This window comes from Nothoprocta perdicaria, unplaced genomic scaffold (assembly GCF_003342845.1).
Source record: "Nothoprocta perdicaria isolate Ctin4 unplaced genomic scaffold, notPer1 scaffold_79, whole genome shotgun sequence".
Taxonomy (NCBI): Eukaryota; Metazoa; Chordata; class Aves; order Tinamiformes; family Tinamidae; genus Nothoprocta; species Nothoprocta perdicaria.
In genome coordinates, this window is record NW_020456076.1 from 2,761,440 (window position 1) to 2,773,569 (window position 12,130).

The 12,130-nt window shown below is 38.0% G+C and overlaps 1 protein-coding gene across 1 annotated transcript in view; it reads right to left on the reverse strand.

Annotated features, from left to right (window-relative positions):
* The window catches only part of KCND2 (potassium voltage-gated channel subfamily D member 2), a 265,629-nt gene extending 253,499 nt beyond the window's left edge, over nucleotides 1–12,130 (reverse strand). The window contains exons 1-2 of the mRNA XM_026051670.1: nucleotides 11,835–12,130; nucleotides 9,562–10,735 (exon numbers count right to left, since the gene is read on the reverse strand). Coding sequence (XP_025907455.1) covers nucleotides 9,562–10,676 — 1,115 coding nt within the window. The 5' untranslated portion in view covers nucleotides 10,677–10,735; nucleotides 11,835–12,130. The remainder of the gene's footprint in view (nucleotides 1–9,561; nucleotides 10,736–11,834) is intronic.

Consider the following 12,130-nt stretch of genomic DNA (forward strand, 5'->3'; position numbering starts at 1 on the left):
ATTTTACAATAGAAACACTTAAATTTATATTTTTTTTTATAAATAAGCATATATGAAATAAACATCAGAACACCAAAAATGCCTTTTACAAGTCAGATATTATAAACAACTTTTTCTTTTGTAGCTCTCCTCAGGTATTTATCTTCAGTTTGCCTAGTTCAGCTGGTCCCTACTCCTTCATATTCATGTCTCAGATTGAATTTGGTAAACTGATATAAACAAGTAAATTAATAAACCAAGCCAACAAAAAGCTTAGAAAAGCTAAAACTTGACAATTATTTAAGCAATGCAAAAAAAAAAGCAGATATGTAAATTAAGAAGCTGTAAATTAAAAAAGTTAAAGAGAAATGTTACTAAAACATTTTTGGGGATATTAGTGCACTTTCAGTAGAAAAGGCACAATTCTTAACCTGCAATTTTTTCTATTGATGAAGAGATTAGATATCTTAAAAAAAATAAATATATCCTCTTCTCACTCAGATTTGGAAAGCATCTTCAGCCTCTATGATTTTCACTTCTCTGTGGGAAGCTACAGAGTTTGGGGACCAGCATGTTGCAACTGTAATCCACCATGTCAAAGAGCATCAATTTTGTTCCCAAGCAACCCTGCACAGTGCATTAGTTGCTGTCCACAGCTGATAAGGATGTTCAGGGAATTGTTAACTAGCTGCAAGTAAGAGAGATGAAAGTTGCAGAAACTGAAAAGTAAAGCCACTATCACAGAAATAAAATTCCTCTTTTTGGTTAAAAAAAAAAAAAAAGGAGAATATCAACAGCAACCATAAAAGTTAAGGACCCCTGTCACATTGCACATGTTCTCATACAGAGAAGTATTTTGGCCCATCTTACTAAATGAAGGCAAGTGAGTTAGCATGCTGACACTTTCAAGATGTGAGCTATTACATAATGTTACATCATATCCTTGACAACCTGGCAGCCTGACTCTCAGCCACTTACAAAGAGTGCCTGGATTGCCAAGCTAGCAAGTGATAACTTGACTTTTTCATATGTATCAGCCAAAATATTTTGAAAATCTGCCAGTAAAATAAGAAAAACAAGTTTCTAAATGTGCATTTTGAATTAAGGAAAAGGTTTTGTTCTTCAAAATTATTTGTTTCAAAGTAATTAATAAAGGCATTGCACTATATTATTAGATAATATTATTAGTACCTTTACAAACTGTACAGTTATTTCACATTCAAGGTTATTTAAAAGTATAGTGCAGTACACTTACTTTATTTTAATTTACTAAAGTACTCAGTCTGATTAAATAAATTCCTAGAAGTTTATATTGTCTGTCACACCAGGAGAAGAATTATGTCTCTAAGGAAACTGAGTCTTCAACAATCAAGAAGCTAAACTTTTTTACAAGTTTTATAATATTTTTGTTTTAATGTTCAAATAATCTTATTTTAGGTTATATATTGAAAAAATATGCAAATGTTCTCAGTATTGTAAGTTCTGCTTTGCATGTTAGTTTTTGATTTGTTGCTTTATTGCAAGCAGTAGTATAAAGTAGAGCTAGGGATCATCTAATTAAAAGTCAACTCACAAGTCACAGTGCCTTCTCAAAGACTTTGTAAAACAAGATGCTTACTTCAAGAAAATAACTCTTAATAAAGGATCATGAAAAATCAAGGAAATATTTAGAAACACTGAAGAACACAAAAAGCAATTATCAGAGCTAAAAAAAAGGCTTATAAAGATCATACTACATAAAGAAACAGAATCCTCTTCAAATATTTTGCATAATCTGCAGACCATATACATGAAAGACTTCACCATATACATAAAAGATTCAAGTAAAGACAAGATAAAATTACTTGCTAGTGCATCGGAGCAGGGGATAAATTTGCAGCAGTCAAAACTGAGTCTCAGAATTTACCTCCTCTTACCGAGTGTATCTTACTGGCCTCTTACTGAGTGTACTGTATATGACCTAAGTACGACATATATTGAAGTCCATAAAAAAAAAAAAAAAAAAAAAAAAAAAAAAAAAAAAAAAAAAAAAAAAAAAAAAAAAAAAAGATTGTTTCCTTGAGAAATGGACCCCTTTATCTGGTACTCTTTTGTAATCATGCATCTGGTTCCTAGAAAATATTTTCACTGTTTTAAGAATATCTGCATGTCACAGCTCACTTTTCTTCCATATCTTTTCATGGTGGACTGTTAGCTTCAAAAACAGAGAAACAGAAAATGAATACCAAAGAATACATTTTTCCCCTGATCCTTCACATTTATTTCACAAGTATATCCTCCCTTGACTTTTTGTTGCTGCTTGAATTATGTAGTACTCTTTCCTCAGGATGCCATACACAGCAGCCTGTATCTCCTTCTTCAGTCTTATACGAACACAGGGCATATTGAATTTTCACAAGACCTACACACTTTTAAGGCCCATTTGATTTTGACAGAAGTAGGACGTATCTCAGTCTCTGAATAGGTCTCTATTTAGCTTAGCAGTTATTCTTGTGTACACAAGACCATATTTTCTAAGGTGAGCAGCTATATTTCCCAGCTCACCTGCTTTTGAGTGTTGTCTTTGTGTTTCTAAGTGCCTAAGCCTCTTCTGAGAACTAAAGCTGGGTGGCTATCTGCATCTCTAGATAGCTAAATGTCTTTTAAAACCTTTCTTGTCATATTTGACTCCTATAAACTAATAAGCTCAGGAGATCTCTGTTTCTGTGTGACCTGACTTCACTGGTAAGCCAGTCAGAATGAAGAAGCAGTAAAATACTGGAAACTGAAAAATCACTGAAATAATACAAATTTTATAATACTTAATATTTTAAAAGTAAAAATTTTGACTTTTTGAATTAAAATTTTTGTAGCTTTTAACGCAATCTCCTATTTTCTATATCAATGTGGGATGAAGACCAAATTAAATAGATTTGCAAAAAGGTATTTGAAGATACCTTGCATCTTCAGCATGAGGATATACAGACAAGCAGGGAACAAAAATCTGTGAGGAATGTGAGAAAGTTTTTCTGAATACACATTACTCACATGTAAAGTGTCACTGTATCTTTAATATTCACACAAATAGCAGTCTTTTAAACTTTTGTCAACTGTAAATGCAAACTTAACTGTTAGAATCTGAACTGGTAGCAGGAATTGCTGTACTCTTCACTAGGACATTAAGATAGGCCTTCTACTAATGCATAAAGTGTGTCTATACTGTTGTGAGGAAGAGCAGTCTTGTTTGAATTATAATAGGGCTGACTTCTTTTAGAAGTTTTTTTCATCAAAGCTAAAATATTTAGGACTGTATACTGGTCATACAATTTTCGTAGGTGCTCATGCTTACATTTCTTTACATTCAAGCCTTCATACACCAGGTACAAGCACAAATATATCTATTCAGCATTTTTCTATGGAATACATATGCCTGTTGCACATCAGGAACTTCAGTCAAAAGCGCTATTTTGTGTTTCACATAAATTCAGATTTATGTAAATCTATTGTGAGGGAATAATGCAAATCACTTTGTGTATTCTGGAGCAAATGGATTTTCTTTTGCCAAAAGATACATCCTTTTGTATCCATTAACTTTTTTTTTACTTTTTAGGGGATCATAAAACATTGCTGGAAGCATAAGAAGACCAAAGCCACATTCTTAATAAAAAGTAACAACAATAACAGCAAACTTAATAAATAAAGGTAGTAATTAGGCTACTAATTGTAGTAGGAGTAAAAGTCCAAGCAACTGCTAGCAACTGCTAGCTAAATGATAGCAACTGCTAAATGATAGCAACTGCTGTTCCAGGGAAATGTAGCATACAGCTATCAATTTAAAGCCCTGTCTATGAATCTGAAAATATTTCCTCCACTGCAAAAAGTAATTCAGGAAAAAAAAAAAAAATATTGTGTCTTATATATAAAAATCATGTTCCCACTTATGGCTCAATAAATGGTAGGCATAGAAATATACATAATCTTTTACATCATCAGTCAGTTCCAGTTTATAGTAACTGATGAAATGTGGCAAGTCTAAATGCAAATTTTGTTTTCAATTTGTAATTTAAATGTTCTTTTTTAAACAATGCATCATTTTAACCCTGAAAAATCAGAATCTTCTATTCTCACTTTACCATTATTTAAAATATGTCATCGTGTGGATTATAGTGCAGTAAAACTTGAGTTATAGGAGTATTGTTTCAGACCTCTTTTCTGAGAAGTTGTTATCTTGAAGCTGTAAAACCTTGCCAGGTTATTCTCAAGAAATATTTTATTTCCACAGGATTTGTAAATTCCTCTGTTCAGGAACAGAGTTCCTTTTCCAGATTTTTTTTTTTTTTTCAAACTAGCATTGTTTTTAATACACTATTTCATTCACACAGTTTTAGTACTGCAAATTTTTCTTCTTGTCTAAGGCACAATGACATAGGTTAAGTACAGATTTTCAGACCTCGGTTTGAATATATATTCAATCACTGAACTTATATTCAATCTTTTAATATAATCAGAACATCAGCTGAAGAACATGTGAGTGATAGGCCATAATTTATACATCAAGTATCAGTCATAATTATTCTCTGGGTTGTTTTGTTCTGCTATACTAAATAAGCATGGTATATTCCGGGCCACACCAATCTCATTGTTATTACTCTTGATTCATAATCACTACAGGAAAACAAAATACCCATTTACATGGAAGAAATTGTCTCTGTCTTCTTGAATATCTAGTAATGAACTTTGAAGATTACACTTTGTCCCTCCTATTCTAACTATTCAGACAAAAAGTCTTTGCTTTGAAGAGAAAATAGAGCAAAACATCAAATATTCACTAGGTGGTATACAGGGCTATAAAAATAGAAAAATGCTGTTTAAAACAGTTTTAAAAGTATGAACCAACATACGAACAAAAATACAGAAATAAAACTCCAATTCTGTTCATCTTTACTCTTGTAACATTCTAATATTCACCATGAGTATTTTTAAGCATTAATTAAAATGTTTATGAAATCAAATTTTCTAAGTTTCTCTTTTCTAAGTTTTAAACTGTTCTGAAGAGATAGGTGACTCTAAAATAGCATGCAGAGACCACAAGAAACTAGAGGTATTCACAATGGTTAGAGAAGAAAAACAAATTAGTGTATATGGCATCTGGGAAAAAGAAAGTGATGATTTGGAAATTTTATGACAGTCATAAGGAAAAAAAAAAAGTCTATTGAGCAAAGGTCAGAAAAGATGCTGTTTGAGAAAGGTTTAGGTCAAGTGAATGACAATGATGATGAATGAAAAATTTGATCTAGTTATGAAAGATGAATGAGGAATATGGAACAAAGAAGCAAAAAGAAGTAAAGTCATCAGAGTCTTAATATGAATATTAAACTTGTCCAGAACAAAGGAGAAAAGGAGCCAAGCCAGCAGACAAATTCCAAAGCAGGAGGGCTACAGAAGACAGTGGTTTGAAAGGAAAATGAAGAAAACAAAAGGATGGAATATCCTTGGGGATGTGGTGAAGACAGGAGAGAATGAAATGAACAGGAGAATAAAGTCTATTGTCTTAATCCCCTGCTCACTATTTGAGACTTTCTATTGTCTCAGCCAATCACCTGTTTGATTATAGAGTCTTCTGTACAGGGTATTTAATACTTGTTAAATGGGTTTCTTTCTATGCTATGGGTCACATGAACAAATATTTAAAATGAATGGGTGCTTTATATTTTCTGGAAGATACATGTCTAGTTTATATAACTAAAGCAAATAAGTAAACAGTCTTGTGCTTAATGCTACCTTCATAAGGTATTATGTTCATCTACGAATGTATTACATGACCTGAAAAACCTACACAATGTAAAGCCTAGAAATATATAGAGGTTTTAATATGGCAGTGTGCTTTCTTTTGAACTTGTCACAAAAGGCCACTGTGTTCTTTATTTAAGACACAATATCTTTATAAAATAGAAGCTGCTGTAGAGCTCTGCCTGATTTATGAACAAACATTAGCATCAAAACTTTACCAGCTACTTGGACTCATTTGTTGGCTACTGACAAGGGAGAAAGAAAGTTATTAGGTTATCATGTTATGAGGTGACAGCAGAAAGTGACATGACTGTGTCATTACAGTTTTAGATGTTCATAGGCCCCCATGTAAATCTGTCAGTCTCAATTCAATAAACCTGAGCTTTTTTATTCCCTGCCAAGTTTTACCTTTCCATGATTCTTGACTTTTATATCCCTAACTTCTCTGTTCCTCATTGTTATCTTGGATCTCCACATACTGCTTTGTGATCTCTTTCTATTTTATTCCCTTGCTCCTTCTCTATATCTTACTTTTGATTTGGATATAATTAACAATTACAGGACATCAATATGAAATTTGAAATCAGGCAACTCATTTTTTGAATGATGGCATGCTGATGTTCTAGAGTTTTCTCTTTCATTGGTTTTCCATTTCTTTCCTATAACATTTCTATGTACAACTATGTACTACTTGAATTGAGCAGTCAAGACTAGTTAATAGCTGGGATGTCTGTGGAGACCAAAATATAGTAATATTTGAAGTCACTGGCACTCTGCAGAGAAAAATGTAATCTATGTTTTTTAAAGACGCTTTAATTGCTCAGCAATCATGCAGAACTGAGAAATATAGCTCTGCTTCCAAGATAATAACTCCCCAAATTTCAAAGGTCACTACTCAATCCCCTTGCTATCTAGAAAAAAATGTGAGAATGACACCCAGAGTCAAAAAATTCAAATAGTTAGTCTATTATTCATAGCATAGACTATTAGTTTTCATGTATTTTTATCATATTGCAAATAACCTGCTGTGTGCTATTATCATTTCAAAAATAAAGGATTTCAGCTAACTTTGTTCATAATAGAAAAAAAAAAAGTGTTCATACAGAGCCCAATTTTACAGTCCTCATTTGATGAAAACTACAAGTAAAAATTTACAACAGTTCTACAGTCTACGAATTCCACAACAGTAAGTGGTAAGAGGATGTGACACAGAAGTGAAGGAAGCAGTGCTAATTGCAATCAGCTTTCACTGGACCTTAATGCTGTTCCTTGAAACTTTCCTATCTTTTCTTGTAATTATTGTATCAACTAAAGAGGGTTCAAATCTTTTATTATGTTAACTCAAACAAAAGAATTATTTATTTAAGCAGAGTACTTTCATAGTTATCAAAATATTATTAAATGGATATCATCTATCCAGTGTATTGATTAGAAAAATCCCAGCAAATTATGATATTTGTAATATCTGAACTGAATTTATGCATGAATTTGTAAGGCTGAAACTTTGTAACTCTATGAAAGTTGCTCAAAACTTGCTTTGTGCAAACTGCCTCCAAAACTGAGCAAATACCTATGTATTGTTTTTAACTCCTTTTCTTCCCCTAGGGGCCTAAATATTGTATGTCTGTGTACTTGAAAGAAGTTTTGGGGGGCTCTATTCAAGCATATTTTGACATTCATATCCTGTCAGTACTTTTGAAATTGTACTTAGTATAATGGCTCAAAACATGTAACTATGGTGTAATATTTATTTTTTAATGAAAGAAAAACCATATCAATGCCATATCGATACCATCTCTGTGTCACATTCTATCGTAAGGTGGCTATGCTACTCAACATAATGGTTCAGCACCATGGACAAGTACTATGAACACCTAACGATCCTGGTAGTGAAATCGACTTTACTCAAAGAACACCTTTCATCAAAAAGAAAGAGAAAGAAAGAAAGAAAGAAAGAAAGAAAGAAAGAAAGAAAGAAAGAAAGAAAGAAAGAAAGAAAGAAAGAAAGAAAGAAAGAAAGAAAGAAAGANAGAAAGAAAGAAAGAAAGAAAGAAAGAAAGAAAGAAAGAAAGAAAGAAAGAAAGAAAGAAAGAAAGAAAGAAAGAAAGAAAGAAAGAAAGAAAGATTATAAAAAAAAAGGAAAATCTTATGACTTAACTTGCTTAAATCACAGCTCAAGTGAGAATTAAAAAAAGTCATGAAAGTTATCAGATAGTGTCAGAAAAAGCAAATGCAGGGCTACATAAATAGTTAGCATGTATTACTTGTTCTCTGTGCTAACTTATCTCTTTAGTTTGTCATTACCAAAGGAAAATGAATATTAAAAAAAAAAAGCCCAGCAACTAAAAAGCATATTAAAATCCCCAAAGCTCTTGTCATTTCTTCTTAGCATAACTTGCCCTTACAAGTATTATAAAATATTTATTATTACTATATTTATTTTCATTTGTTATGTCATGCTGAAGATAAAAGCCCTTTTTAAAATGGCTTTAAAATTATGGTGGCATAATACAGATTCTTTATCTTGTTCAATATTCTATATGCAATTTTCCCAGCTAAATTATGATTGTACATAATAAATCAACTTTTTCATAATAGTTTCATAATGCACTTTCATTTTGTTAAGTTTAAAAATTATGCATTTCATAAACTTCAATAGTTTAAAAGAAATTTGGCAAAACATTTGACTGATAAAATGATGGTCTTCATGAGAGGGAAAAGCTTTGTTTATTAGTACCTGTAATTATTAAGTAGCTGGAAAAGGAATCAACAAATTTTCAGTTTCAAAGATATGACCAAAATTAAGAGTAGGGTAACAATTTGTCTTCTCATATGAGCCAACCTTTCTAAATACCTCTTACCATTACAGATTTTATTACAGATATATTGTACAATCTGATGTACAGAATCATCATATAAAGACCTGTTATCTTTATAAAACAATACTATCTCCCATCAATCCACTACATTCTATTGGAGTCTAGTGTTAGTAGTGGCATCTTTTAACGCCTAATTCTCTGGAAGAATTTATTTTGTCACTAGAATTATGTTTTCAGACATTTACTTCACCTGTCCTACAAGTGTCTCACACTTCCTCAAACATTTTTCCACATCATGTCATAAGTGAGCAGAGCTGGACACATTCTGTTTACTTGAGGCCAACTTGCAGTTCTGTACAAACTAAGAATAATTTATTCAGTGTCTTAAATAACACAAGTAATTATTTTATTTTGTTTCCCAGTGAAGATTATGATTTCTTTTTAGTATTTTTGTGAAAACAAATCACTTTCTAGTACCCAAATCCATACCAAAGCCCCCTACTCATTAATTCAAACAAAATGGAAGAACCACATATTTCTATGCATGGTCAAATTAAAATACTACATCTATGTCTTTTTTCATAATTATCATTACTTAAGGAATACTGTAGCAAGTCCTCTCAGAAACTGTATACTTTTCTAACACTATAAATTCACTGCTACCTCATAAATAGTTAGAAAATCTTCTTATTTCATTATCCAAATCAAATAAACTGTCAGAGAAAATAATAAAGAACCAAAACATAGTTTAAAGAATTACATTTGTTTGGAATTTTTAATTTACCTCCTGTTAAGCATCTGGGCTATTTTAACCTTATCAGCACTTCTAACTCACATATGTAAAAGGAGTGCTGAGCTGTACTCATAAAGTTGAAGAACAGAAACTTATCCCCCCTTTTTTTTTTCTATTAACATTTTTGAAATTGAACATTTTCCATTCCTGGCAACATACTTGTTGAAATGTTGGCTGTAACCAAACACCAGCTGCACTTACCCCAGGGTTGTCATGGTGACAATGGTGTACCAGAAGGCAGCAGGGATGCTGGTGAACTTGCTGGCTGATGAACCTTTCTCTGCATAGTACATGACTGTGGCGAAGATGATGATGGCCATGGTGAGGGAGAAGAGAAGAAAGCCTAACTCCGAGGCACAACTTTTCAGAGTGTAACCCAGGATGCGCAGTCCCTGTGAGTGGCGGGAAAACTTAAAGATCCTGAAGACACGAAAGACTCGCAGTGTCACAAAAGCCCCACTGACATCCTCGTTATCCGTCATCACCAGGCCAATGTAATACGGCATGATGGCAACCACATCAATGATACTCATGACACTGCGCACAAACTTGTAACGACTAGGGGCTGCCAGCAAGCGTAACAGATATTCAACCGTGAAGATCATGACACAAGCAGTATCCAGACAGAAGAAAGCCACAGCGTAGCGTTCTCCACAGGGCAGTTCCTTGATGCGGCCCGGGCTTACCCCACAGGGTACTGTTTCCACCACATTGGCAATAACAGAGACTGCAATGAAGAAACCAGTGACATAGTAGAAGACCAGAGCCAGTGTACTGGTGTGGGGGTTTTCAAAGGCCCGCCACATCCTCTGCCGAGCTGTCATTGAGGGTAGGGAGCTCTCGGCTACATGATCCTGATCAGCGTCATCCTGCAGGCGCTCAGCATTCTCACGACGGCGATCCTTGTACTCCTCATAACAGCAGTCGCCAATGATCTCAGGGATGATGCCAAAGAAGGCCAGCTCCTCATCATAGGCAGAGATGCACTCTTGGCGGGGGTAATGAAGCTTCCCTGTTCGGTAGAAGTTGAGAATGTGGCGAAAAATGTCAGGGTCCCGATCAAAAAAGTACTGCTGGGTCTCAGGGTGATAGAAGAAGTCCCGCTCTGAACTGCCCAGCAGAGTGTCTGGGTAGCGCTCTAAAGTGTCCAGCCACGTCTGGAACTGTATACCACTCACATTCAGCACAATCAGAGAGTCCTGGCTTCGCTTCCTCTCCTGCCGTGGTGCAGCTGGCATGGGACCTGTGGCTACTGGCATCCATCCTATGGCGGCCGCCCTGGCGAAGGGTAACCATGCTGCCACTCCTGCTGCCATGGTCCTGAACAGCTACTACAGCTGAGCGAGTCAGTCTAAAGACACTTCTGGTATGGCCACTAAAATACAAAGGAAAAAGAAAAATACAAATGCTCACACATTTTGGAGGCAACAGAATTTCAGAATGCTACAGTGATTCAGTATTAACCGGGCTGCCTTCTTATTTCCTCTCCTTTCTCGTCCGAGACTATCCTTTCCAGGGGCTGATCAGCCAGTCAAGGCAATAAATCAGTACGCCGGGAAATCAACATATTCGAAGCACCTTCAGCTCCCCAGCAGCCGGATCCCCTGGAGGCGAGGTCCGTACGTGGCCCCTCGCTGGAAGCGACGCTCCGGAGCGCTCGCCCCCGCGGCTGGCAGCAGCCCTGGCGCATCCGCGCAGCCACCTGGAAGGAGATTTTCCTCCACGCGCGATGCAGCCTGGCCCCGCGCCCCTCCTCCGCCCGCTGCCGGAGCCGGAGCCGGGCCGCGGCGGAGCCCTCCGGGGCTGCAGCGGGGCCGCCCGGCGCCGCCCGCCCGCTCGCCCGCCGAGGCAGGGCCGCCCCCGCCCGCCCCCGCCCGCAGCCCTGGAGCAACCGCGGGACGAATCCGCTCCCTGACCTTGATCGCTGCCCCCCCGGGGGCTCCTCCCGAGCCAGGTTTGAGGCCGGGGGAGCCGGCGGGGCAGGGGGAGGAGCTCCGCGCGGCGGCATTAAACTTTAAGGCAAGTTTTCCTTGCAGGAAATGCGTTGAAGGGCAGAGGGGCGCAGGGGAGGGGGCGCCTGGAAAAGGGCGAGGAAGCAGCGAGCGGAGCGGGGGGCGAGTCCCTCGTGGCGTGCGGAGCCGAGGGCTGCGGGCAGCGACCGATCCGGAGCGCGGATAGCGCTGAGCAGGGCCCCGCTGCGGGGGACACGGGAGAAGCGGAGGCCCCCGCGGAGAGTGGGATGTGGGGAGACTCGGGGCATCCTCGGCGGCGGCGAAGGGCGCAGCCGGGAGCGGAGGAGCGAGCGGGGCAGGGGCTGCCAGGAGCCCGCGGGAGCCGCGGGAAGGCAGCACGGGGCCCGCTGCAGCTCGGCGAGCAGCGGCGGGTGGTCCCCCACCCCCCCGCCTCCTTCCTTCGCCCCTCGCCCCGGCTCCGCTCTCGCATCCCTACGGCCGTGCCCGGTCTTCGGCACCTACCTGGGAAAGTGTGGCGAGAGCGCTCAGTTGCATAGAGACTTTTTAGAAATACGGGCTCTACCGCTAGATCTCCGTGCCCCGCCGGGAACGGCGGGCAAGTAGTTGCTCCTGAGAAAGCTTGATCTCATCCAAAGGGACATCGATAATAAGGCTTTCCCCAACCCCCACCCCCCTCCGCCGCCGCCGAGCGCCGAGCAACAAGTTCAAGGGGTGGGTGGGGGGAAAAAAACAACGTAATCGCGCCTGGCAACTCGGCGGAGCGCGTCCTTGCGCGGCGCGGATCCTGCGGCGCGGGG